At 39.5% G+C, this 26,364-nt stretch overlaps 1 protein-coding gene across 1 annotated transcript in view; it reads left to right on the top strand.

Moving 5' to 3' along the window:
* ZFYVE28 (zinc finger FYVE-type containing 28) overlaps positions 1–22,432 on the top strand; it is a 169,182-nt gene extending 146,750 nt beyond the window's left edge. Inside the window, exons 10-14 of the mRNA XM_068403646.1 lie at positions 6,332–6,486; positions 7,069–7,185; positions 8,831–8,935; positions 20,567–20,670; positions 21,604–22,432. Of these exons, the coding sequence (XP_068259747.1) occupies positions 6,332–6,486; positions 7,069–7,185; positions 8,831–8,935; positions 20,567–20,670; positions 21,604–21,735 (613 nt within the window). The 3' untranslated portion in view covers positions 21,736–22,432. The remainder of the gene's footprint in view (positions 1–6,331; positions 6,487–7,068; positions 7,186–8,830; positions 8,936–20,566; positions 20,671–21,603) is intronic.
* The last annotated feature ends 3,932 nt before the right edge of the window (positions 22,433–26,364 follow it).

The raw sequence follows: 26,364 nt of genomic DNA, 5'->3' as shown, positions 1-26,364 counted from the left end.
TATTTTTTACTGACATGGAGTCACACTTCTCTTACCGAACCCCTGTGATTTTCCTCTTTTCATTCCTCATGTATACAACCTTTGTCTTTCCCCAACTATTGTCTGATCTTTTAGATGGCCTTTGGAGCAGTTGTTTGTTCTTTTTTTTGCAAATTGAAACCCAGAGTTGACTACAGCTTTATGAAGTATAAATGTAAGAGTAATGAAAGTAAGAGTAATAGCTTAGGAAAGACAGGTTGGCAGGTTAGTGGTGGGGTTTCCAGTTACAGCCTACACGTGTATCAATGCGATGAATGTACCAGTTACTGAAGTAGTTTTAGAAATTGTGTGCAGACAATAATATAGATTTGCCTGCAAAAGTTTTGGGTTTGTTTTTTATTTACTTAAAGTATGAAAAAATACAGATGGGAGAGAAAAAACCTTAAATATTGTAGGTGGATAAAAAGTGTATGCCGCAAAAGTTTTGGGTTTGTTTTTTATTTACTTAAAGTATGAAAAAATACAGATGGGAGAGAAAAAACCTTAAATATTGTAGGTGGATAAAAAGTGTATGTTATTGATATTGTACACAGAGCATAAGGTGGCCGTTGTGCTAACTTCTGTATGAACAAAAATGAAAGCCAAGGAGCTCATGATAATGCTTTTTTGAGAAATATAACAACTGAATATTCAGAACATATATATATATATATGGAAATTCATGTACATGATATAGTTATACATGTATATATCTTTATCTTAGTTATTCAAAACGTGGCATTTTGAGTGATGCACATGAGATTTGTTAAGGCCAACTAGTGCAAACGAAATGATGTCATTTAAGTGCAAGGAACTGCACTGTTTTATAATTTATGGGCAGTCTATCATCAGTTTTTCAATGAACTATAATTGATATTTAAGAATTGGACTACTGTTCCTTTGTAAAAACTTTCAGCATGGTTTATAGTTGCAATGTCCTTTTGTGTAAATAGGAATGTGTGAAATCATAGAAAACCTTTTGCAAAATTGTCACATTTCCTTATTGTAGAAGGCATCTCACCTGCTTCCATATAGCATGTATGAAATTTTGCTGAAGAGCAACTTCGTCTCAAAGTTATCACTCTGGTTTTGCAAAGTGGGTAAACCTCTGAGTCAGAATGCTACCATTTAATACATGGATTTTTAATTCACTATAAAGTGGATTCACAAGCTTTGAATTCACATTACAGCAGGAAGTGTTACCTCTTTTGTTGCAAATAGTTGCATGCTACTTACACCTATGCATGCGCAGTTTGCTGGAGATTTCGAGCAAGGGAATGGGAATCACGCAAATGGTGTAAGGATCACTGAATTGCGTGTTAACACTTTTCTAGTAAACATTTGTAGTATTGTTCATAGAACTTCTAAGTGTTTTGCTCTTAGACTTTGTTGGGATGGGTTTGTCTTGCTGGAACTTGAGCCCTCTCAGTTTGAAGGCACCACTGGCAATCTTCTGAAAGCTGTGCCTGAAAATTAGTTGTAATCAAAGACATTGCCTGAAGTCAGAGACTTAGAGGGTGATCTTACTTTCCTCTTAAATTTGGTGAAATAATTGCATCATTTATAGTATAATAGATACATTGGGGTTACTTCTTTGCAAATAGTGACCACTTTTGATCTAAGATTTCTAAAAACAAATAAATAAAACCAAACTACTTTCTTTAAAAAGTTTTTTATTATTTTTTTTGAAAACATGATAATTCATTTGATTTCTTTATATTCATTGTATTTGATACAGTGAACTTTTAAATTCTTCTTATCTGCCAGTGCTGTATATTTAATGCATACTTAAGATACTGTGAGGGTTTGTTTGTGAGTAATGAGAAATTCTTTCAGAGAATCTCATCCATTCTGCATTCAGTTCAGAGCAGATTTCAGGTTTAATGGACCAAATACTTCTAGACAAATTTGGAAGGAAACACCTATGAGTGGGCACAGATTTGTGCTGCCACTGACTATTTTTTGAGCACAAATGTAAAATATTTACATTTGGACTAACTTTGAATCAGTTGACTTTGGTTGTTCAGTTTTAGACTTTGCTATTTTCACTGGATTTGGATGGGTGTCAATGACCAACAAATTCAGCACAAGGCCGTCGGTATCACAGATGGTTATCTAAAATGACTGACCACTTCTGAAAGTGTCAGTCATAATCTTCTAGATCCATGGTCCTTTTTTCCATTATGTATGGATACTACTGCTTAACCTCGCTCACAGTTATCTGTTGGAACCTAAAAGCTATAAAGCAGATTGGTTCCACAGGTGGAAGATATTGTGTACAATTGCATTATTGGGTTTTGTTTGCTTGTACATAAATTTCACAGTTAAGCTTTGACGCCAGGCAACTGTGGTGGAGATATATCTTTAAAGTGCTGAAAGAGTCTTGCTACTCTTCTAACATGACAAATAGAGAATAGGTTTAAAATTGTGCTAGCCAAGTTAGGTAAAAAGCTAATTCGTTGTATCTGCCGGAGGGTATCCGTTCCTTTATAACATATAAGCAGGTTTATTGTTTGGAATCAACCTCTTACATCAAGTCTTATTTCAGACATGTTAGCTTTGCAATGTTTTTACAATATGAAAAATGAATACATGATAAGCATTTTTGATATGATAAACATTTCACAAGGGGAATTCCATGCTTATTTCGGTCTTAGCTCTTTTTAACCTAATTCCTTGGGTAATGCAGGGTTCCCTTCAACCAAGCAGCTGAGAAAATGAGGACTTGTCTCTAGCTACTTAGTATGGCTATTTATATGCTGCAGTGGTACTTGATTTTGTACATATCGGCAGTGAAACATTCTGGATCTGAGTATAGTCTGACATCCATGAAATGCTTCCTACACATCTGGTATCAGCTGAGAATTTTGAGCCAAATTATGCATGTTAGATAAGCCAAGTAGGAATGGTATTCCTTACAGAACTAAAAGAATAACTTGTTTGAAAGAATAATTTGGAGAAAAGGTAAGCTGAGCTCTGTAGGTCAAAATTCAGGTTTATTTTCTATAATATCAATTTAAAAAATCAAGATATTTGCATAGATGCAATCACTACTGTTTGGGATACCCTAGAGCACAGGAAGTTCAACCTCAACATGAGGAAGAACTTCTTTACCGTAAGGGTTACAGAGCACTGGAACAGGCTCCCCAGAGAGGTTGTGGAGTCTCCTTCTCTGGAGACTTTCAAGACCCGTCTGGATGTGTTCCTGTGTAACATGCCCTAGATTGGTCCTGCTCTGGCAGGGGGGTTGGACTCGATGATCTCCAGAGGTCCCTTCTAACCCCTAACATTCTGTGATTCTATGATTATAAGAAAAGCTGTCTCTCTTGCTGTTTATCTAAAACAATTGCTGTGTTTCTGTTCTTACAGTATTTCTGACTGCCTCTACAATATTAATTTTCTGGCTACATTCTTTAACAGTAAAATGTATTTTAAAATGAAGAACAGATGGCCATTAGTCATTCTTTGAGAGTCATTTTCGTCTAAATCTGACTTGGTCCTGTTGATAAAGGTAGAGTAATTGTTTCTAACTCTGCAGTGATTCTTAGATCCAGTTTTAAATTATTCTGGAACGTTCACTTTTCTCTCTCCCATGGTACAAGCAATCCTGAATACAAAATACCCTCTTTTCTGAACCTCTGGTATATGGATGTTGTACTTTACGTGTGACTGTGCGTATGGAAGTATGTTATAAATGGGAATATGCAGACGTGCTGACCTTCTGTCCCACAGTGCTGAAGCAATTAGTTGTGTGCTCTGTGCAAGGGATTTTTAGGACAAAAAAGTTCCAGCCGGTCTTGTGGTGGGACATGACTGGTCTTAATGACACACCACAAAATCTAATACAGAATAGCCTGGAACAGGAGTAGGTCAAACCCCATTTCTTGGAGGAATTAGGAAGTAGGTAAAACTGCATTCCTCCCAGCTGGAGGAGACTTGGAAAGGCAAGCATTATTAAAAGTGGTCAGAGCTTGGTCAGAATTGTGAAATGAGCCTTTCTTCCTTTCTGCACAATGGGAAGGGACTAAGTTTATATTCTTGAAAAGCACTCTTCACAGCTTTCTGCCCGCTTACACCTTATTCTGAAATATTTCTTCAACTGTGATTTGGAGGGAAGAGTTGTCCTTGAATCAGCGTCCCTGCTTTCCCCTGCGCTAAGGTTTTTGCTTACTGGGAGTTTCAGAGAGACCATCGTATTTGGATTATACAATTACGTACAGACTGCGTTTGTCTGTGTCATGAGGTCCATGCTTGCCTTGGAGAGCAATTTATAGTGGAAATGTGTATATTACTGCAAGATCAATTCTTTTAAAAACAAGGAAAAAGAAGTAGACCTTATTTGGCCACATTATGAGGCAGACAAACTCCTTTATCTATATATGTGAGCATTTGTGCAAATAGGCAACCATCTGCCGCATACCATTGCGAATCAGGGATCGCTTCCTGGCTCTTACTGCCTTTCAGTTTACTCCTTCGTAAGCCACATTCTTACATGACCTTTTCATTGTCTTGAACACAGACCCTTCCACAATGGCGAGCCTGTATTTTATACATACACACGTATACATATCTATGTGTGTATATATGTATATAAAAATCTCATATGGAAAAGCAAAAGAGAAATAGAATTCTCACTCAGTTCTCAGTATCTTTGATAAACCTAGTCAGTCATGGTGCTGAGGGGACTGTAAACATAGAACTAACATATTTTTACAGTCTGCTTTTGTTAATAACAATAGATAACATGAACAAAACAAGTCTCTTGCAGGCCTTCTCTTTACTTTGTCTTTGGAAGAATGGGAAGCCAGTTAACATACTCCTGCTACACATTTTCCATTGATATTTCTATCAATAACTAATGTCCAGTATTTATTTATTTTCAGTTCTGTTTTTACTAGGGCTTTTAAGATCGTATGAATAAATTCATTTTTACATTTTAAAAGATTACCTGTATAGCCTACAGGTAATATAGTTCAAAACTATGTTTTGTTATAAATAACTGATAATTATAAATGTTACTTATGTGCCTTATCCTGCAATAACTGTTCATGCATACTGCCACAGGGATGGGATCTGCAAGGTGGTGAATGTTTCAGCACTTAATAAAAGCAGATTGAGCTCGGAACGTGTTAGAAACTACTTCATTATGCAGGCTATTTATGCAGTCAGTAACTTTTTTTAAACATAGTAGTTGTCTGCGTAGTAGAGAGTGCTGGAGTTTTGGACAAAGTATGGCTATAAGTAAAATACTCTAGTTTTTTGTAATCAATCATTGGCAAGATTAATTTCTTTCCAATACGTGGGGAAAATGATTTAGTGTTCCTCTGTCTCTGAATGTAGTAGAGTAAGAAGAAGGCATGTCTCCTTTGGTGAACACAGTGAATCCCTAGGACTTCAATGTAATTACATCCTGCGCTCTACTCCCAGTTAAGTTAATTTCCATTGGCAAAGTGCTACATTTTCCCTAAATACTTCCTTTTTGAAAAAATACATCTTGATTTCCAAATAGTTTAGGTAATTCCTGGTATTTGAAGAAGCTGGATTCCCACCCAAGCTTCCGTGCAGTCTCAGGTTGTTCAAGCTTCCTCTCCATAAAGGAGGGGTGGGGGTGGAAATGGCTGGCAACTGTGCATCTGTTTTTTAAAAGAAAATTTAAATCTCTAGTAGACATTTGGTGACACATTTTAATCCTTTTGGAGTTGATGACCCATTCTGTTACAATAGGTTGACATTTCAGCAGTTTCTACAGTTATGTATATAAGGGGACTAACCTACCTCTCTACTGTGTAAATTATATTTTATCACCCTTCTTTCCATTTTTTTAATATAAGGTTATATTTAGATTGTATTCTCACTATTTTAAGGTAACATAATTCAGAAATTCTTTTTTTTCAAATTAACTTCCACATTAATAAATTTCTAAGTTCACTTCAGAACTGACCTTCTAATTTTTCGGTTGATAGTTCCCCTTTTGAATTTTTGGTGGAGTTATGGTCTCAGGACTGAGCTTTTAGAAGAAGTTAATGTGAAAAATGGCACAGCACTTTTTAAGAGCTGAGGAAAATACAATAAAATACTGACAAATGGTTTTCTGCTTAAAAGTTTTTTGCAGCTATGCCACAGAGTGAAAATCAAACATGATGGTGATTGATTGCGTGTTGATTAACTTCAACAAGAATTTACAGCAATTAGTTCCAGTTTGCTATAGAGCCTTACCTGAGTCATATAAATCCTTTAGGATTTGCTGAACATCCTGAACAACTGAGTGAAGATTTACATGACTTTTCTTTATGTATTTTTTTTCCTCCAACAGCAGTTTAATGACAAGTTCTTGTTCATCTGATGACATCGATCAGGAAGAAATCCAGCTTGCTTTGCAGGCTGCCAAAATTGCCACCCGAGAAAAGATCAGATCCAGGTTTCATGGCAGTAATGACCTTATTCACCGCCTTTTTGTCTGTATCTCAGGTATGAGAGTAGCCTTTTGTTCTGAATGTAAAAACTATTCATCCTTTTTTTTTTTTTTTCCTGGTGTGAATAAAGTTTTAGTATGAACAGACTTGAGATTAAGTTTCAGGAAGACTATGTTTTGGGGCCCAAGTTGCAGTCTGATCTAGAAAGACCTGTTACCTGCTGGAAACTTTCAGAATCAGAAATGCAGACATCTTAGACCTGTAGTGATGAAGAGTTTGGCCATGCAACAGGTTTGACTTAAAAGTGCTTCCTTTTTCTTGGTGACGCCATGTGTCTTAAGGGAAGAAATTTGATGCAGCAATTGTGTTTTGATGTAAAAGGAATCTCTCAGTGTTTCCTGCCAAAGCACAAGGAAAATATGTATTAAATTGCAGGTAACATAAAGGCCAGAATGTGACTTGGCCATTAAGAAAATTAATTTATTAAATTTTCAAATTTTATTACTAACATGAGCAACGGATCCCCTCAAAAATAAATATGAGGCCATTACTGGTAGCAACTGACATATTTAAGTACTTTTTTTAAAGGGTGGTGTAATAGTCTAGTAATTGTCTACCCATCTTCTCAAACTCCTAGGTGTTGCTGACCAGCTGCAGACAAACTATGCTAGTGATCTGAGAAGTATCTTAAAGACCTTGTTTGAAGTTATGGCAACCAAACCTGAAACAGAAGACAAGGAAAAGCAAAAGAAAGGTAAAGAGATTTTGACATTTGTTTTCTATAGTGAATCGCTGCAGGTAGCCCCCTGGAGATCCATGAACTATTTGACACGAATTTCCTTCACATTTTGTTTACTTTTTGGCAGGGCTTTGTACAGTGATATGGCTTAAGTTTTTTTTAAAAAAAAGTCACAGAAACAGACTGTAAACAGGATGAAGTCACTGGAAGTATAGGTACAAGGAGTATGTCAAATGTTGAAAGAGTTAAAGCTTTCAGAGTGCGTCTGCTCACTTCCATACTCCTGCGTATAAGAGAAGAGAGTTTGTAGCCCATATGGTCATAACATAATGTATGCAGGGTTTGGACTTCATAGATTTTTTTTTTCATGGTATTATTTCACACTGGACACATTTGAGTTTACCAAGACATGTTATCTTTGATTGCGAAGTTTAAATAGCTGTGTAAAAAGAGCAGACTATAAGATGAGAATACTCAGGAAAATGCTGAAATATGGCCAGTCTTGTAGAAATTGCAGAACGCTGAATTTGGCCTCAAAATGGAAAAATATACACTCCTAGATAATTAGATAATATTCTAAATAATTAAGATAATGGAACCAGAACTAGATCATGAGCCAATGCAAGAAATTTTTTCCTCTGTCACCAGTTTGATTATTTCTTTTTCAAAGAGACAAGTCTGCTAACTTACCTAAAAATAACCACGTCATCCTAGCAAGACTGCAATTACCATTGTCCTTTGTTGTGATTAGAACTATCAGCATCTGAAGGTGATCAGAGCTCTCTTTTTTTTTTTCTCTCGTCCCTTTCTCATGATAGAAAACTTTCTTTCCACTTCTCCCAGTTTCATTTAAAAGCATTGAGGATTTTATATAAAACACTAAGTTAAAAGTTGATTGAATTTAGCAGAAATACCTCCAATCCAACCTATCTCTGCAGTGGGATAATGCACAGCATTCATTACAGTCCTCTATTACTTGTGCTTAACACTTCTACAATGTTTTTATGGGGGCAGGATGTCATGACATGAAAAGAGACTGGTTTTTCATTGGCAACAGAAATAAGGGGTTAGATAGAATTGCTGTGAAGAGGATCAAAGAGCTCCTGAACATTCAAATAAAAATAATAAAGAAAATGGAGCTGTAAAGAATTATCACTAGGATAGCTATGGTAGTCAACAGTACTTGGTTGGAATAATTTCCTAATGGATGAACAATTATATTAAAAAAAAGGTGTTGACAAAAGTAAGCATAAACAAAATTAGCGAATAAAATTCAGGGACTTTTGGGATAAAGTTTTGCTTTGATGTATGTGATTTGATGTGTTTGATTCACCTAGGGAATCTCTGGCTGTTCTCATAATCTACTTTGTAAAGGATCCAAGTTAAGAACTGGGAAATAAAATACAGGAAGCAGCTAAACTGCTAGAAGCAAGAGGACTGTATGTCCTGTAGTAACAGCATCTTTCATTTCTCTTGTCATTCCAAAGAAGAATAGAGGAGACTTTTAAATCACTGTTTGTGTTAGGGTAAAGAAAAAGCAAGAAGTATAAGAAGGTACATATAGATGCTATTGTAATCTAATCCTGAAAGTCCTAACATGAATATTTTAAGTGAAAAATGGAAAAATATGAATTCAAGTACTTTTTGGTTTGTTTTACAGTTAATCAGGGTTTAAGGAATGCAGCATTGGAAGACTGTGCTTTATGTCAAGAAAGTATATCATCGTCAGAACTTGCAGCCAAAGCCAGAGATGGGGACTTTGAAGGTACTGTTTTTTTTCTGAGAATTAAAATGAGACAACACTGATGTATTAAAAAAAAAAAAAATCATTCAAATGAAAACTCTCTTAAAGTTTGGCTCTAGAAAGTGACTATAAAATGTATAGTATGATTTAGACAATCAGTTGATAAACTGAGAATATTTCTTTCAGGTTTTTTTCTAACAGTCTCATGAAACTCTGGTCTACAAATTGTCATATCCAGAATGAATTCCTTTGTATTGGTAGAGAAAGGTTCTGTACAGTAAAGGCTTTAATATAGCATATGACATTACATGTGACAAGTTTCAGAGGGCTGTGTAAGATGCAAAGCCGTAAGTAAGGTCTTCTCAGCCAAATCTGAAGACATCTTTTATACCATTTGCTATATGTGGAGGTGCTAATTTTTTTTTCCTGGTAGAAGTACCTTTCATATTTTCTTCACTTTTATCTTTGAGGGACATGATTGAAATATTTTGGTTATTATTTTTCATATTTTTTCACCATATTACTTCAAAGAAAAAGTAAGTTTTAGGTAAGTCTGCTGAGGTTACTTGAATCTCACTGAATACATGGTAAGAGTGAAGAGAGGTGCATATATAAGTCTCAGTTTGGGTCAGGATTCAAGCATTCTGAGAGCTTGTAAGTTTTTGTTTCTCTTTTTTTGACCTGAGCTGCTGCGGGAGTGCTTAGGAGTCAGTTATGGACTATAGCCCTAGTATGGTAAACATTGTATAAAAAATGGATTAAAATATATCAGAGCACTTGCAGTCAAAGGATAAGAAAAGAGAAAGTAGATGTATGAAATGGAGCAAACAAGAAGGCAATCAGCTTTGATCTTCAGGGCTAAGTTAAGTGGTAGTTTCAGCACACCAGAAGCCCAATTATTGAAGCAGTGGTGTCTCTGTGGTCAAGTGAGAACTACAAGACAACGGTCAACTGTGAAAATGTATCTAAGTTTCACAGAAATTCAAGTGTGCAGTGATTTCTCTGTGCTTTAAAACTTTGATCTATTTGGTCTATTTGTACACATACACTACTGTTCTTCCAGTGAGAGGTTTTGAAAGCAGGATGACGGAGAACTGAGTGATAAGCACTGTATGTCTGCTTATATGCAGAGGGGGGTGACCAGCAGAAAAGAAGTGTTGGTTTGTGTCATTTGTAAATGACATGAAATGATCAGAAATCACGGGGGGTGGGAGGGAAGTCTTAAAGATTAGGTTTTAGTGTAATGCTACATGTTTATAAGCTATTTTGTGCTTATATAAAACCCATGGTTTGCTTGCTCACCCTTCTTCTGAAGCTGCAGGCTAAAGGATCTCAAATCTAATCTATTTATTTAGAACAGCAGGGCTAATTCACATATAATGCACTGTAGAAGTATTATCTCTTCTGGAGGAAGATGATTTGGTGGCAGATAAAGAACTGTTCAGTAGACATTTTAATTGATTTTTCTATTGTGCCATAATTCAGAGTGTCACAGAAGGTGCAGTAAAAAACAAATCTTTAAGCAAAATCCTTACCATGTACAGGCTGTACTGGAAAAGAATGCAAGAGATTATTCATTCTCTACCATTTCAATTCATATTCTTTTGTTTTGAATCGATGCCTGATGCTGTCAGTGAATTTGACTTACAGAATTTGAAAGCAAGTTATTCTGAACTGCAGGATGCTGAATAACCTTCTCAGGGTGGATATACATTTTGTCATGGCAAAGTCATTTCACTTCCCTGGCATGTTATTCAGCTTTTAAGGTTCTTCAGCTTTTCATGGCATCTTATATTGGCATGGGGAAGGTTTTGTGTTTGGAGAAGTGCAAGCTGTGGCTTGGGATGTTATTTATGGAAACAGAGGACAACAGTCTGGGTGCTTAGGTGGTGTTATGGCTGTGTAGGAGTGCAGTAAGGGGAGATCTTTGCTGTTTCAAGGGCCCCTGCAGCACCCAGGCAGTGTGAATCAGTTACGTCCCTGCCCTAAGGGAATAGTAAAACCCAACCTGTAGTATTAATAGCATGTGCAGATAACTACAGCAAAAACAGCCCCCTGCCTGCACCTTTGTTCCGAAATAGCAGGTGTTTTCACGTATGCCTGTGTGACGGAAAGTGGAGCCTTGTGGGATAACCAAGTCCCTTTTGATTAAGTAGACTTGGATGCCAAAATGAGCTTGGCTGCCTTGGTACAAGGTTTTCCCATGCTAACACATCCTCTAAACAGAGCCAGTTAGCCGATGCTCCTGCAGGTACTCTGCTTTTGGTACCCATGCTTGCTCACTGGGAAGGCTTGGGCATGTCTGAATCGATCTCCTTGCAGACTTTCTCTGGGAGTCTTACTTGGCTTGGTGTAAGTGGTTATGCTGTAAATACCTACTTGTACAAATCAGTACAGCTCCTCTGGCTATGTAAACTAACTAGTGTAGTCTGCTGTTCCTTAGCTTTCAGACCTGCTGATGGGCAGGAATTTTCTGTATCACAGAGAGACAGAGGGTGCTGGGGAGCACGGAGATGAGCTCCACCTTCCAAACCAGAACAAACCATACAAGGTCTACAAAAAGGGGCATCTGAAGTGGATCAATTTTTTGAATTCGTGGGAACTTCAGAAACACCCATTCTGTCCCCTTTCCTCCAACACATTCCAGGCCCCTGTCCCTTCAGGTCACACATCATTGGCTGTACAGAGTTTTTTCTACTGAGGTATGCGGTGATAGCTAATGGCATGCATGCCTTTGCTATCCCTAAGGCATCCAGCATGAGGCATAAACTTACAGCAGTATTTTAACCTCAGCAGCCATGTGCCTTTCCCCACTTACCACATTTTTGCTGGCCACCGTGGAAGCAACAGCCCCTGACTTTAGGTGATATTTGGGTGCAGGCGGAAGATGTCTGGTGGTTAGGACAACCTTTCCTGCGTGAAAATTGTGCCTTATTTCTTGCAGCAAGCCTGATGGGTTTCTTGTCCAAGCCAAACCTGGGCCACAGGCCACGAACATGAGTACACCGCAGTTATCACTGTAAATGGATTAATCACAAAGTCTGAGAGTGTTGCACCAATCTGTTGACAGCATTGCACCAAAATTAATTGTGTCCTTTTTTTGTACATAATTTCTACACTTCAGGTCACTCTTAATGATTTCAACTGAAAGTGAAAACAATTTAAAGCAAACGAGCACATCAGTAGCTCCTCCCTTCTGCCATCATGGCAGAACATGAGCATGTATCAAATTGAGAAAGTCCAGCAAGCTACCTGCCAGGAAAGCTTTTTCCAGTTATCAAACAAATCCCTCTTACTGAAAGTACTGAATGTTTAAGATTGCATCTAATCAATGGTAATAAAAAAAAAAGTGAGCAAGCCCAGCAACCTGAACAAATAAATGAAGAGTTTTAAGATTCTACTGAAGGTTCCAGCCTCTACTCAGATTATGAAGATGAATTACTTGTTTTTGTCAGATTGCTCATTCTTTCTGTATATAAAACCCACCAGCTGGTCTGGGTCATAAAACAAATATGAGTATTTATTATGAGCCAACTGACATTGGCAAGGGTATAGGAGTTAAATCCTGTCACCTTCTGAAGGTTGAAATACAATAAATTGCACATTAATTGGCATTGCAAAACAAAAGCATTTTACAAAAGTACAGATGAGCCTGTGGTATATGTTCATCTTTGCTGTCCTAATGCTCTAGGACTTTTTTCGAGGAAGCATATGTATTTGTACTTCATAGAGTACAAAAAAGCACTGTGTTTTATAGGGAAGGAATGTATACATTTATATTTTCCTAGAATATAAGACGAATTTATACAATATTCCATAAATTAGTTTTGAATATAGTAAAATGTCATGCCCTGGTTGTATGATGGAGAGGATGGCCAGTGGGGACAAAGTTCTGTGTATGAACTCAAAGCAATTTGTAGTGGCAGCTGCTCATAAAAAAACCAGGTTGGGCTCTTTGCTACCAGTGGTGCTTGCTTTGAATTGCAGTAACAGCAGAAAGGGCCACTGTCCTGGGACCTTTTGTGGTGCTGCCTTTCTCCCTGTGCCCTGGTGAGCTACCAGCCAGCACGGCGAGAAGGTTATTGGGAAGTTCCTAAGCTCCAGTTTGGGACAAACCACTGCTGGATGATAATAAGCTGACCAAGAAGTTTGCATGGGACTGAGAGTGGGCAGCATGGGTCAAACATGAATTAAAGCAAACCTCCGCATTTGAAAATGTAAGAAAATTACTCGTAGTTAACCTAGTATAAATGTATCCCTGCTGGGACAGAGCTGAGTCATTCTTAATATGTATTATAACTTTAAAATAACAAACATGGGAAATAGAAGTTTGGTGTCTTTCTGCCATTTATGCATCTGGGATCTTGTTTCCAGCCTGAACACAAAACTTGCTTTGTATGAGCCAACAGTTTCCCATATATCTGTATACACACACAGAGTAACTTTTTTCTCTTGATAAGGATTTTTATGTATTCATTTCTTTATCAATGTGTAAATGTGATCAAGCATAAGCCCCTGCTCACCATATTTGGAAGCATTATATTTATCCTTGTGAGCTTGATGATTTTAATAGTGAACTTTGACAAATCTGAGTTTTGACCATACATGTATTTTGGGGTAATTTATTACTCAGGAAGATTCATCTGTTGGGACTGAGGGAAGGTGAATATTTTTAATTGTCAATGTCATGAAGTTACAGGCTGACTAGGAAAGTGAGTTACACTTCTTGTCTAGGAGTAAGCCCAAGACATCTAGAAATCAGAAGATTTTTCTCAAAGGAAAACAGAAAGCATTATGAAGCTCTTGGTGCTCCATGAAAATATTTTCTGTAGCATCTCAGCTCTCTCTGCAACCATACATTCACTTTTCCTTGTTATTACTCTAGCATCCGTACAGAACTGCCTTGCTTGCTGCCACCTCGTTATAACTCCAGTCATAATGGATTTGCTGTGGCTGCCAGTACAAATAACTGTTTCTGCCAAATGGTGTTAGCATCTGTTTGCTGCACAACAGCACGCTATTTCTCCTTGATCCCTTTCCATCTCGTAATATTCCAGCCCACCGGCTTTTGTCTAGTCACAAGTCCTCGCTGCTTTCCAACCAGCAGCACGAGCACAATTCAGTAATTTATGGTCCCAAGGCTCGAGCTCTTGTTCTTGTTGCAATAGGAAGTCACAAGGTCAAGAAAACCCACCCGTGCTACTGTATGTGCCGAATCTAATCACCCTGAGTCTAGAATTAGCTGTCAACTCTAGCTGAATGCTTCCATTTTTCTTTTGTCCTCTACATGCCTATGGCTACTCTATTATTTATAATGATGACCAGCAACACTTTCTAAATTAAAGAAGTTAAATTGTTGCACAGTTCAGTCACCAAACATATTCTGTCCACATAACTTCTTACTTTTTCCTTATTCAGCAGCTCTGCTTACACTGTGCGAGAGAAGAATCTAATGTCAAGTTTTCCATATTGAGGCAATGTTTTATAATCAACTGAGCATATTTAATCATGCATGTAAAATTACAGGATTTTATACAGTTTTTAGGTTGTATTGCAATAACTTGATCTGACTTAACATTTTAAGAACTTGCTCAGAGCCTTTTACCTTTCCAAAGACTATCCCCCTCTGGCAGCACAGTGTGGAACTTGTTGAGACTTCATTGCAGGAGGAGAAAACATCCTGTAAGTACTGTAAAGCACAGACTTATTCAGCTCCTCTATGACATAACTGGATTTTGATTAGGTTTGAAATTTTTTTGTCCTAAAAAACAGTGTTCTTCTGGCATGTAGTATGTAGATCTACATTATCAGCTTGCTTCTAGTTTGTAATTCTTGGTAGCGCTTAAGAGAAAGACTCCTAGTAACGGTTGTATGGAAGATCCAAGTCTCTGGTCCATCTGATTTAAAGGGAATATTTGAACTGTATCCCAGTGGAAGTCAGTGGTTTCTATCAGAGTTGTTCCATTTTATGTAAATAATTATTTTGCCCAAAGAATGAGTTGCTGATCACGTACCTGTACAGGATGGATACAGGATGTCATCGTTCAAGGTTGTGTGAAATCAGGCAGAGCAGAGGCTTGAGCCCAAGTCTGCAAAGCTCCATGCTTTGGTAAAAGCTTTCTAGAAGTGCACAGAAACTCCATCCTGGGAAAGCTGTTTGACAAGAGCTGTTCTTGAAGGTAGTAAGTCTGTACCTCTGTTTTCTCTATACCTGCCCCCCCTACACACACACAAAATTTTCATCAAATAATATTGTTGAATCAGAAAATTTATTTTTATTGAAAAATTTCGAGCCAGCTGTAATCAACACTGAATCTACTGAGCAAGGGTAAAGATTACTTTGGTGCAACTGCCTACTAGGAATCTTATATAAAAGTCAGAGATGGCCTAGAATGACATGTGGAAAATTATGTGTGATAAGGGACAAAAAAGGTTCATCTGACATGTGCCAGTAGAAGTGAGGGATAAAGTCATGTCACCGTTAGTTCTTTACTTTCCCAGACTTAAAACTGTGAGAGAATTTACAATTCCTGCTTTCCTCAGAAGAGCTGCAGCAAGCCCATCTGACCTTTTTTTGCAGCTGTGAGGGTAATGCACTTTGATGGCTGCAGCGGTGTAGGTTCCACAGACTGCTGTAGGAACAGCCCTCTTAAGGTTAGTGTGGTAAAAGTATAGTCAGGGTTATGCATGATGTGCTCTAAAATCTAATACGTATCGATGCAGGAAGAACTTTCAGTTTGAGTTCTGCATTAGGAATATTTGATAAAAACAAAAGATTCAGAAAGGGTCTTTTCTCTGAATTGTCTGGCCATGATGCGAACACCACCGCAAGCTTAGGGTTCCGTAGCTGCTGTTCAAGAGGGAGTCGTGGTGTGCATGTTTTCTGATTTGTTTTCTATCAGAGTACAGATTTGCTAAATTAGGCCTTCTGCAAACTCCAACAGCTTGTGGGATTATTTCCCTCCCCGACCCCCGGACTCAGTCTTGTGTCTCAGCACCACTGAATGAACTTTCTGGTCTAGTATTGTTTGAATCAGTACTGTTTATGGATCTGGGTCCAGGCTCTCTCCTTGTGTTCTGGGACACAGAGATGTTCTCCTTGGTTTTGTAAGATTAGGTGGAACTGCAGTAGGTCTGTTGCACCTACTTAAGCAAAATGAATTTGCATGTGCTTTTTGACAGTGTTTACAGCGTCGATTTCTATCATGATTGTGGTTTTCTTAAAGCTCCAGCATCTTGGATTTATCTGAGATTTTAAACTTTTATACAACAGAAAACTTTTTTTTAGCTAACAAAGTTGCAGAGACATGTAAAGGTGAATTCTAAAAGCTACAGCATAAAACGAATAAAAAGACTAAAATTTCATTATTTATGGGAGATAGTAATGCAAGATTTTTTTAATAGTTAAGAGTTAGGAATACTGTTTCTCCTTTTTAAATGTCTTTTTCAGTCTTCACGCTATTTAATTTTATCTTGTACCTTTTCCTTTCTCTAAACTTGTTTCTTATTCATTTAAATACTTGTTTCTCTTCCTTTCTCTGCCTTTTTTTCTGTACATGCTTTTAATGTTTTCTTCCAAAATTTATTTCTGTAGCCTATCAATCTCGTTAATGCCTTCCCTTCCTTCCTCCTCCTCTTTGTTTGTGCCATGGTCTTCATCCGTTTCCCAACAGACTTCTCTTAACTCTCGTTGCATGATGAAGCAGTGGGCCAATTAGCCCACGAACAAGGCTCTCCCTCCATTCCTTGTACAAACCCCTGAAGCACAGGCAGATAGTGCTTTGGAGACTGGATGTTTCCGTTTGCTGCTGCCTGCAGAGCTAGTGGAGCAGCATAGCCTGGAGAAGGACTAGACCATAAGAAGCCTGGGGTGCCGTGCTGCTTCCCTGCTTCCAGCACCAGGCTAGTGCTAGGGATTTCATTTGTATAACTCACTCTGCTCCTCATACCGAAGCTTTATCCCCTCATGCGACTGCTCTTCAGAGGATATTTCAAAAACCTGTTCTATAAAAAGCCTGATGACTCAATCAGTAATATATAGAATCATAGAATCGTTTTGGTTGGAAAGGACCTTTAAGATCATCAAGTCCAACTGTTAACCCAGCACTGTCAAGTCCACCACTAAACCACATCCCGAAGCACCACATCTACACGTCTTTTAAATCCCTCCAGGGCTGGTGACTCCACCATTTCCCTGGGCAGCCTGTTCCAATGCTTGACAACCCGTACAGTGAAGAAATTTTTCCTGATATCCAATCTAAACCTCCCCTGGCGCAACTTGAGGCCCTTTCCTCTCGTTCTGTCGCTTGTTACCTGGGAGAAGAGACCAATACCCTTTGCGCTACAACCTCCTTTCAGGTACTTGTATGTAAGTCAGAAAGGCTGCTCCCAAGGTTGAGTGAGATGAGGCTTGGGAAGGGGACCTGGGGATGTTGATCCCATTGCCACTGGGGCTTGCACAGGCTCAGAGAGACAGAGTCACTTAGGGCTTCATCCTTCCTGACAGTGTGAGCCCTTCGGCTCCGATCCAGGATTGCGTGTAATTTCTCACCAAGTGCGTACTCTCAGAATGAAGCCTCTGTGTTTGCTTAGTGTAAGGACTTTGTCGGTCACAACTGGAAGCAAAGGCATAGGGCTAATGGCCCAAAGTTTCTTATTTCTAGTGTTATTTCAGGACTGCACCACTGTATGATTTTGAGCAAGACATTTCTCTCCTGATTTCTCCCCACACAGACTTATTGACTGTAGCTGGGTGATGAGGATGAAAGCAATTAATGTTTGAACAGCATTTTGAATGTTAAAAGCCATTACATAACTGAGTGTTAGTATTTGGGGGTGTGCTGCAGTGCAGCTGAGCTCGGTGCGAGCAGTTGGGATGTGAGGAGGGCACTACAAACCCAGAGGCAAGGGGGCATGGGGCTGGCCGCGTAGCCCTCTCGAAGGGCATTACTGTTGTTGAGTCACTGTCTGGAGGAAAATGTGCCCTTTAGCTCACTCTACTCATGCGTTAAGTTAGCGGATCAGCTGATGTGACACCAACATGGAGGTAATGAGAGTCCCTCGAATGTGGGAGGACATTCTGTAGAGAGGGTTATACTGTTTCTAACATTGACTACCACTAAGATGTGATTTATTTTTTTATGCAGTTATAAAAACAAAGTTTGCAGATGAATTCATCTGGCAGTCAAGTAATTCTGTAACCATGAACTATGGATTTTATGACTCTTATGAGTTTATAAGGTGGTTATTTATCATAATAAATTTGCTGTTTTTCGTGGGGTTTTTTTGCAATTTTTCTTTTTATTTAGCACTGGAGACAATTAAATCCATACAAGGTCAATTAAAAAAAAACAACAAACCAAAACAAAACGCAAATGGTAACACTGATAAGAAAGCTGGTTTCTGCTGATGAGCTCCAGAGTCTTTGTGATGGGGTTGCATTAGCTTATAATGTGTCTGGACTAATCACGATCTAAGGGAAGGTACTAGCTGCTGTAGAAGTTGTAGTTCATGTTGGCATGCTGCAGTTTGTACAAAAAGGGCCTGCGTTTTGTGTCTTTTCTGTGAATATTAAAAGTAGTATCTAGCTGAACATGGTAGCCCACGTTATAATGCAGTTTATAAAGCATTGGTAGCGAAGTAGGAATCTCGCCAAACCTGCTTCTACCAGCTCCGTGCTCATTTGGGAGGGAGACCTGGTGGCACAGAGCTTGAATAACTTCCTAAATTTTGCTGTCTTTAAAATCAGTGAGAGTCAAGGGGACGGTTAAATCCCTGAAAACATAATAAAGGCTATGTAGTCTAATGGCAAGGTATAAACAGGAATATCATTATTGGCTCGGTTATTTTGTTTGGAATATATGTGATAACCCAAGGGACCTCCTGGATGGAGAACAAGGAGATGCTCCAAGGTCAGCAGGCTTGCCATGGTTTCAGATCAGAGATACCTGTGAAAGTGAAACGGAGTTTTCAAAGTCGACATCACGTCAGGAGTAGCTTTCACTGGGCAAGTTACATGTAGTAGCTAGAGAGGGTGCAGAGAAGGAAAGAATTGGAAAGGAAAATCCCTTGGTTTCGTTGCTATTAATGCTTCAACTTACGCTGGCAGTCCTGCATCTCCCTGCTGCCATAGGAAAGCCTAGTTTTTTAGGATTTTGTAGCCTTGTGTCCCCACAGAACATTTTCTGGTGAACTGTTCCCAGGGCTGAGGTGAAGGCTGCTGTGTGCCGCCATCTCTTTTTCACCACATCGGTCATTTCTCTGCATACAGACCTTGGTTTGGTTGCTGTTTCTATAGTTGTGACCTTTATCAGACCAGTTGGTTCATTAAATGAAAAGACTGGTTCCTTAAACTCATTTAACTTCCAAAATAGTTTAGAGGAGCCCATAAAAGCTGAATCAAGATTTGAAGTTCTCTTTGTTTTTATTAATCTGCTTTTTGAACATTTTCTGCATTGAATGCTATATCCTTTTTACTTTTAACTTCACAAATGCTGCAATGTGACAAACACATGAAAACTGATCATATTTATGTTTGAAGACTACAGTGGATTTTTCATTTAATTATCTTCTTTCTGCCTGTAGCTGTAGCCCTCTTGACCTCTGCATTAACTGCACCGTATATTTTGTTGTTTGATAATATGCTCCTTGAGGCAGGGATCTTGCTTGTCAGGTTTATAAATCAGCACTTGCATGGGTTGCATACTGTAAATAATGCTCGGAGAGAAGCTGCATAGAGGGAACTTGGGTAAATACATCCAGCAGTTCATGTTTGCTGCGTTTCATGGATTCCTTTTGGATAGAACTTGCTTTGCCCTTCATTAGATTTTTAACAATTTAATTAAGCAATCAGCTACATCATTTCTACACTCGTAATTTTAGACTCTGAGGGTCATGCCAGCCTGTCGCTAGCAGAAGCAGCTCAACAGAAGTGAGCCTAATACCTTCTGCTTTGCCAAAACCAAATCATTTCCCTGCTTGGCTTTTATGGGAAGATCGAGAGCTCACAGGAGAAATAAACAACTGAAACATGCTGTTAGGGATAATGGTGGAATTCTTTTCCTGCAAAGTCTCGTACGCTTGATTGTGTGGTTTTGTTGTAGTTACTGGTGACTTCCAGTAAGAGTCCTAATAGCTTAGCAGACAGTAATCAGGCTCCGAGTTTATTATCTGTAGAGTGGCTTCCCTCACTGCAGAAATGCAGTCAGCCTTTCTGCAGGGAGGGCTGAAGGGGCTGGGAACGATTTCAGCTCTAAGCTTGTTTTGATGGCTGGTTGCATTGACAAAAACACCTGTGCTCCAGCTCGGCTTTAATAGGCTCTTGTCTTCTTACTTTATTTTGCTTATCTCCTTTTCCCTGCCACTTCCACTTGAATAGGATATATTTCATTTTGAGTCCCGAGCTGCCGTGTGCTCTTCCAGTGCCTGCTGTGCTCTGCCCAAAGGTGGGTGCTGGCAGAGCGGGGGGAGTTGAGCCCTCTCGGGCATCCTGATCTCACCTACCTGCCTGTTGTCAAAGCACCTTGAGAAACTCAGATGAAAGCAGCTGCTGTTATATTTTATTCTCCCTACTCCCTTGAGGATCTGGTAATTGCACGTTTGTTTTTATTCCCTTTTGATTTATGTTCCCTTTTGTTGCTCTGTTTCTGACAGATCCTCCTGACTGGGTTCCAGATGAAGCCTGCAGCTTCTGCACTGCGTGCAAGGCTCCGTTCACAGTCATTCGCAGGAAACACCACTGCCGGAGCTGTGGCAAGGTAATGACTCAGTCAAACGTCTGAGAAGCCACCTGCCAAAGAACAGCAAACGTACGCGTACCACAGAAACTCGGCTTGCACGCGCTTGCCCAGGGTTTTCAAATCATAAGTGTTTTTGTATGTCTTGGCTATCAACTGCTCAGCTTACATTTAGAAAGCGGGGGGGGAGGGTTTTGACTTTTATACGGCAATAAGCGTGTGTCTGCTATAAGAAGCAGAGCTCCCTGTTGAGATCCTGGAACAAACACCCCAAATCCAGAGTCACTCTAGACTACTGCTCTAAACTTTAACGAGCCGCAGCAGCCTGCACTGCGAGGGGTGGCACACGGCTCGGCTGCAGGGACAGTGTGTCCCTTTGCTTTCTTTCTAAACCTCTGCAGGAGGGCTGCGGTGTGTAGGGCTGCTGCTTTGCGAGTTTGTGGGGGAGGATGAGGGAGCGAGGGAGAAAAAAGCAGTCATGTGCCTTGGAAAGCCAGAAATCTGCAGTCCCGTTTCACTTGCTGCTGTATAAGTTGAAAAGGAAGAGGGTAGAGAAGCTGTTTTTTTAACTTTGTAGTGGACTTGCAGGATTAGGAAGTTCAGTGTTATTCACAAATATTCCCCTAGTCTTCCTTCAAAGCCAGGGGAGGGAGATGCTTCTTTTCGTCTCTGGTGGAGCTGCCTTCCCCTGTGAGCTGCAGAGCTAGACAGGCCTGCCTTTGCTAACGTCAGTGCTTGGGCACCTGCCTCAGAGAGGCTACGCACAGTCAGGTTCAGTGGTCAGCGGGCTATGAACTGCCTGCAGAGGGCTTGTAGGTGCTATGCTGAGGAGGGTGGTGTTTCCGATACACAGGAGCCCAGCACATACAATGTTCCCTCCCCTCTCTTGAAACCAATTTTGTCCCATCCAGTTCTTCAAAGGAACCAAAGTGAAATCTCCCTCTTGTTTTTCAGATCTTCTGCTCCCGCTGTTCCTCTCACTCTGCTCCATTACCTCGTTATGGTCAGATGAAGCCTGTCCGTGTTTGCACTCACTGTTACATGTTCCATGTCACGCCTTTCTATAGTGACAAAGCTGGTATCTGACATATTAAACTACTGGTGTGTCTTCTGGAGTCTTACACGGACTGAAATATTTGACCTAAGCCAAGAATGAACTTGAAAGAGGGACCCCGTGAGGGTGTGTAAGCTTTGACATCCATTATTATAAATTTTGTACAGACAGTTTTTATTGCATTTTACTAAGCTGCTAAAGGGAAGTACGAAGCGTCTGTAGCTCTAAGGCTACAGTACAGTCTTCCATAAATTTATAACATTAATGTTACGATGCCATATGCAGAACAAATGCACTGTGTGGAAGGAAATAGGGCTCAGAGAATTGAACAAGCGCTGCTGCTTACCTTACATGCCTGGGGACAGAGTAGCCAGTTAACTAATCCATCCCAGCAAGTCAGTCCCACAGCTCGGACACTTCTGTACTCACTAGATACCAGCATGGCTGCGGATGTCAGCGCTCTCCCTCCTGCTGCGGTTTAACTTTCCCATTACTAGATTTTTTGCTACCTGTGCTAGGATTAATTAAAGCAAAACTATTTCAATTCCATATTTGATATTTACAAAGGCAAAATTTTCTGTGAATCACATAGGAAGCACTGAGGGTCCTGAAGCAGTGTATTTCTGTTGCCTTTCATTTACCGAGCAGAGCAATAACTCCAAGTTGTCCTCTAAAAATTAAGTTTTACAACTTCCAGTTCCATATTTTGGAGTTTTGGAAGTATTTATAATCTGCATCATTTATGCTAAATCTTGTTAATAAAAGTATAACACAGAGCTTTGGTCTATATCAGCATTTAAAACTTAACAAACTTCAGAGGAAATGGTTACCAAATTAAGGAATTAATATTAAAATACATATTTTTTGAAAGAGTTTAGCAGCGAAATACAGTAGATGTGACAAATTATTTCTCCCATACTGAGTTTTTAAAATGGTTTTTAAAAGGCAAATGCGTAATGGTATATTCAAAAGGTCCTACTGAATGGTCAACCAGAGAAGGGTACTTGTCCACATTTGGCAGAGTAACTGTGTAAAATATTGCATACTGTTACTTTACTCATGCTAACAACTCAGAAGATGTTTGTATTTATTTGAAACACCAGGGATTAATTTTATCTCCACTTGGAGAGGAAAGAAATAAGGCTCACACAGATTCATGCTATGATCTTGCACAAACTACTTGCAGTAAGAGCTCCCTGAGCACTGAGGTTTCAAAGGCGTGCGGACATGCTTTGAGTTTGCCACATGAAAAGCCAGACAGCGTGTGCTGTGGTTACAGAGGAAACGAGATCAAGAGCTCTTTGCTGTATCCCCTTTCCTGACTCGTGGTGTTACACACTGTGTTTCAAAGTGATAAATACAAAAAGGCTGAGGAAGTTGTTTGCGGTATCATGCTCAAGAAAGGTTGTCATTCAAAATGATAAAGCAAAACTGGCCAGTGTTGATTTTTTTTTTTAAGTTTATTTTTGGGGGGACATTCCCTTTGTTAAGTGGTTTATTATTCAGTGTTAATGAGTCACGTTAAGGGTACAACAGTTTGGCACTACTGTCGTTTTGAATCGGATGAAACAGCTTCACTTAGTTTATGCGTAATTCACAAACCTTATGATGCTGTTTGTAGACAATGTCAGCTATGATGTGTTATCCTCACCTTATTTATATTTTTATTATTATTTCCCTGAAGTCCTTCCTATGGAATCCTTGAGTTGGAGTGTTGGCATTCACCAGAGTCTGGAAAGGCTTGGGGCTGGGCAACTGGTGGGAGGTGGGTGATGTGGTGCAAGCAATGATACTTATTCAGGCTTAAATCTCAGGCTTCACATTGCAATGATTATTGCAGTTTTATTTTTAGAAAAAAAAACCAACAAATTTAATGCTTCTTTTATAGGATAAAAAAATACAACAAACTTCAATTGTGAAATAAATATGCACAAAAAGTTGCTTCTGTGGAAAAAAAAATCTTATTTAATGGACTGAGTATTTATTCAAGCTTGTTTTTATTTTGTAAATGCTGTAATTCAGAATCATTTCCATAAATATGATATTTAAAGATCTCAGACACTATAGTTTCTTATGTAAATACAGACTCCTATTTCTCTTACTGAAAAGCACAATGACTATATCAATACTAATATACATTTGCCTCAAGGAAGACTTTCATCTTGTAATCTCTTCAGATAATTAAAGTGTCAGGACTTTCTACTTCCATGTGCTGGATTGCTCTTTCATTTCGGGGTCTGTTTACTTGGAGTGACAGCTGCCATCCCGTCAAACAAACTGGCCTTAAGTCTTTCTCACTTTGCAAACAACATGAAAAAAAGGAGTTTAAATTTGAAAATGGAAGTCGCCCGTACAGAGAAGGGCTGGTAAATCGAAGCTGGAGTATGAGCCTGTCACTTAATGTTGCCTTGTGTTATCTCTTGCCACTGGCTGCAAATCTCCCTTCCCAAAATATCTAGTGTCAGTGGCCACTTCACACATCAGGCATATTTGATCTGCCCCTGTCAAATCTGAATAATCTTTTCTAGGTGGAAAACAAATCTGCAATGAAAATAGTGGTCCTTGGATCCACCTGCACAGTTATTCTTACGACACATCAATGTCCAGTGCTGATTGGTTCTGCTTGTATGAGACGTAACTGTTGTAGGTTTTATGAGAATTAATTTTTTTTCCAGAGGACCTAATGCATGACTTTGGGGTGCCCTTTCACTGAGGAAAAACCACATTACAGCTCTGTGACATTAGGATCTCAGTTTCAGTGGTGCAACAACAGGGAAAATTTATGGAAAGTCTGCACACAAGTTTAAGATTGCATTTGAATTAACATACATAATAGTTATGGGCAAATAATGCTGCCTTAAGGTGTGTATAAATAAATGAACGGTAGAAATTTATCCTACAGGACTTTTTAAATGAAATTTACATCACTTCAGGATGTAACAGGATCTCTTTTCTCCAAACCATAACAACGTGTTCCACAGCAGTTTTCCTGTTGGGAATGCCACAACAGCAGCAGTACGGGATAATGAGGTAAGAGCCACATTGCCAAAGGGGACAGCAATTCACCTGGTGTTGGACTCTCCTGTGTGACCGGTTCCCTCTGAATCAAGCTGGTTTTCAGGAAAATTACAGTAAACTTTGAAGTGATCCTTTTTAGATCTGTACAAATCATATAGTGCTTCCTGCTCTCTCCAGGTTTGTAAAGGGAGGTGGGATATCAGGGCTCCCTCTGCAACGAAAGGAACTTCAGTTAAAAAAAATCTCTGCTTCCAGAAAATACTCCTGTCCAGAAAATCCAAAAATACTTCAAAGTGGCCATACAGCAGCTCAGTGAGGAGGAGGCTGGAGGGCAATGATGGGTGAGGAAGATGACGCGTGCGTGTGTGTGTGTGTGTGTGTGTTTTCTCAGTGTCGCGTCCCCAGCTGAACTCGCTGTCAGTTTATGCGAAGTCAAAGCTGGTGGGTCTGCATCCTCTGGTTTCCGTGGCAACCCCCGATAGCATCTCTCCAGTGAGCGCCAAGACTGCAGCACTCGTACAGTTCCCGTACAGGCAGGCACGGAGGCTTCTGCTTTCTGCTTCATCAGAGGGATTGTGATTACTCAAACATCTTTCTTTATAACGAAGATTTATGCTGCAGAGTCAGATGCTTACTGTGAACTCTGTTTTCTGATAACTGAATTATGCTTTATTTGTGTTGCCTTTCTGGAAGGAATCTCCTCTGTGGGCATCCTTTTGACTACTTCTGAGGGTTCTTTAGCTATTTTCCCTTCTCCTCTTTCCCCTTTTATCCCACCCCATCACCCTGCTTTCAGTTTCTGCTGTGTATAAACTAGATGTCTTACGTAGCCTCCTCGGATATCTTCCAGATAGTGAAATATTAAAGGCAAAATTAGAGAATTCAAGGAGCTTTCATCTATATTGCTTCCTGATCTTGGCCTTCGAGTTCCCAGGCACAGGCTCTTTTCAAACCCTCGTTTGGAGTCCTTGTACCTGCAAGAGCATCCTGCCACACAGGTCCTTCCTGGCTGCCTGAGCTGCCATGGGTCTTGCACCAAGGTGTCTGAAGTCCTGCAGTATTCTTTTACTTTGTGGAGGGGAAAGGATGAATCCTAAATCCCAGCTTTTAATAGCTGTTAGTAAATTATAGATATTGCAAAGACTCTGATTTTTTTCGTTTGTCTCCCTTTTCTCTGGTCTTAAACCAAAAAATGGAAAAATACTAGGCCAGAAGGACAAAGAGGAGACGTGTTGTAGCAAAGGTGGAAGTGTGAAGATGATGTTTTAATGAAATAAGTGGTCTCTTTGAAAACAAGCTGTAACTGCATGTGCTAGGAATGCTGGGGCTCATGCGTAAAACAAACTGGGCAATTAGTCTTCCGTGAACTCATTTCGTTTCTTGTTTTCACTGAGCATGAAGACTCTGAAGTGTGAAGTATGATTTTTCCCTCATGTTTCACTCAAAGGTATGAAGTTGATTTGTCTTCTGTTCGGTTCTTCTCTGCAAACAACCACCAGCCTGTTAGGGCTCTGACGGAGCTTGTCTGCAAAAGAGAAAATTCTTCTGCATCCGAAGCGATGCGTCCAGCAGCGGGGCCTCCAGGCCTCCTGCCTGCTGCATCGGCCACTGCTGAGCAGCAGCAGTGGGTGGCTGTGTGGGGT

Source organism: Nyctibius grandis, chromosome 6 (genome assembly GCF_013368605.1).
Source record: "Nyctibius grandis isolate bNycGra1 chromosome 6, bNycGra1.pri, whole genome shotgun sequence".
In the NCBI taxonomy this organism is placed as follows: Eukaryota; Metazoa; Chordata; class Aves; order Nyctibiiformes; family Nyctibiidae; genus Nyctibius; species Nyctibius grandis.
Note: the sequence above shows the minus strand (reverse complement) of the source record. Positions and strands in the feature narration are given on the sequence as shown.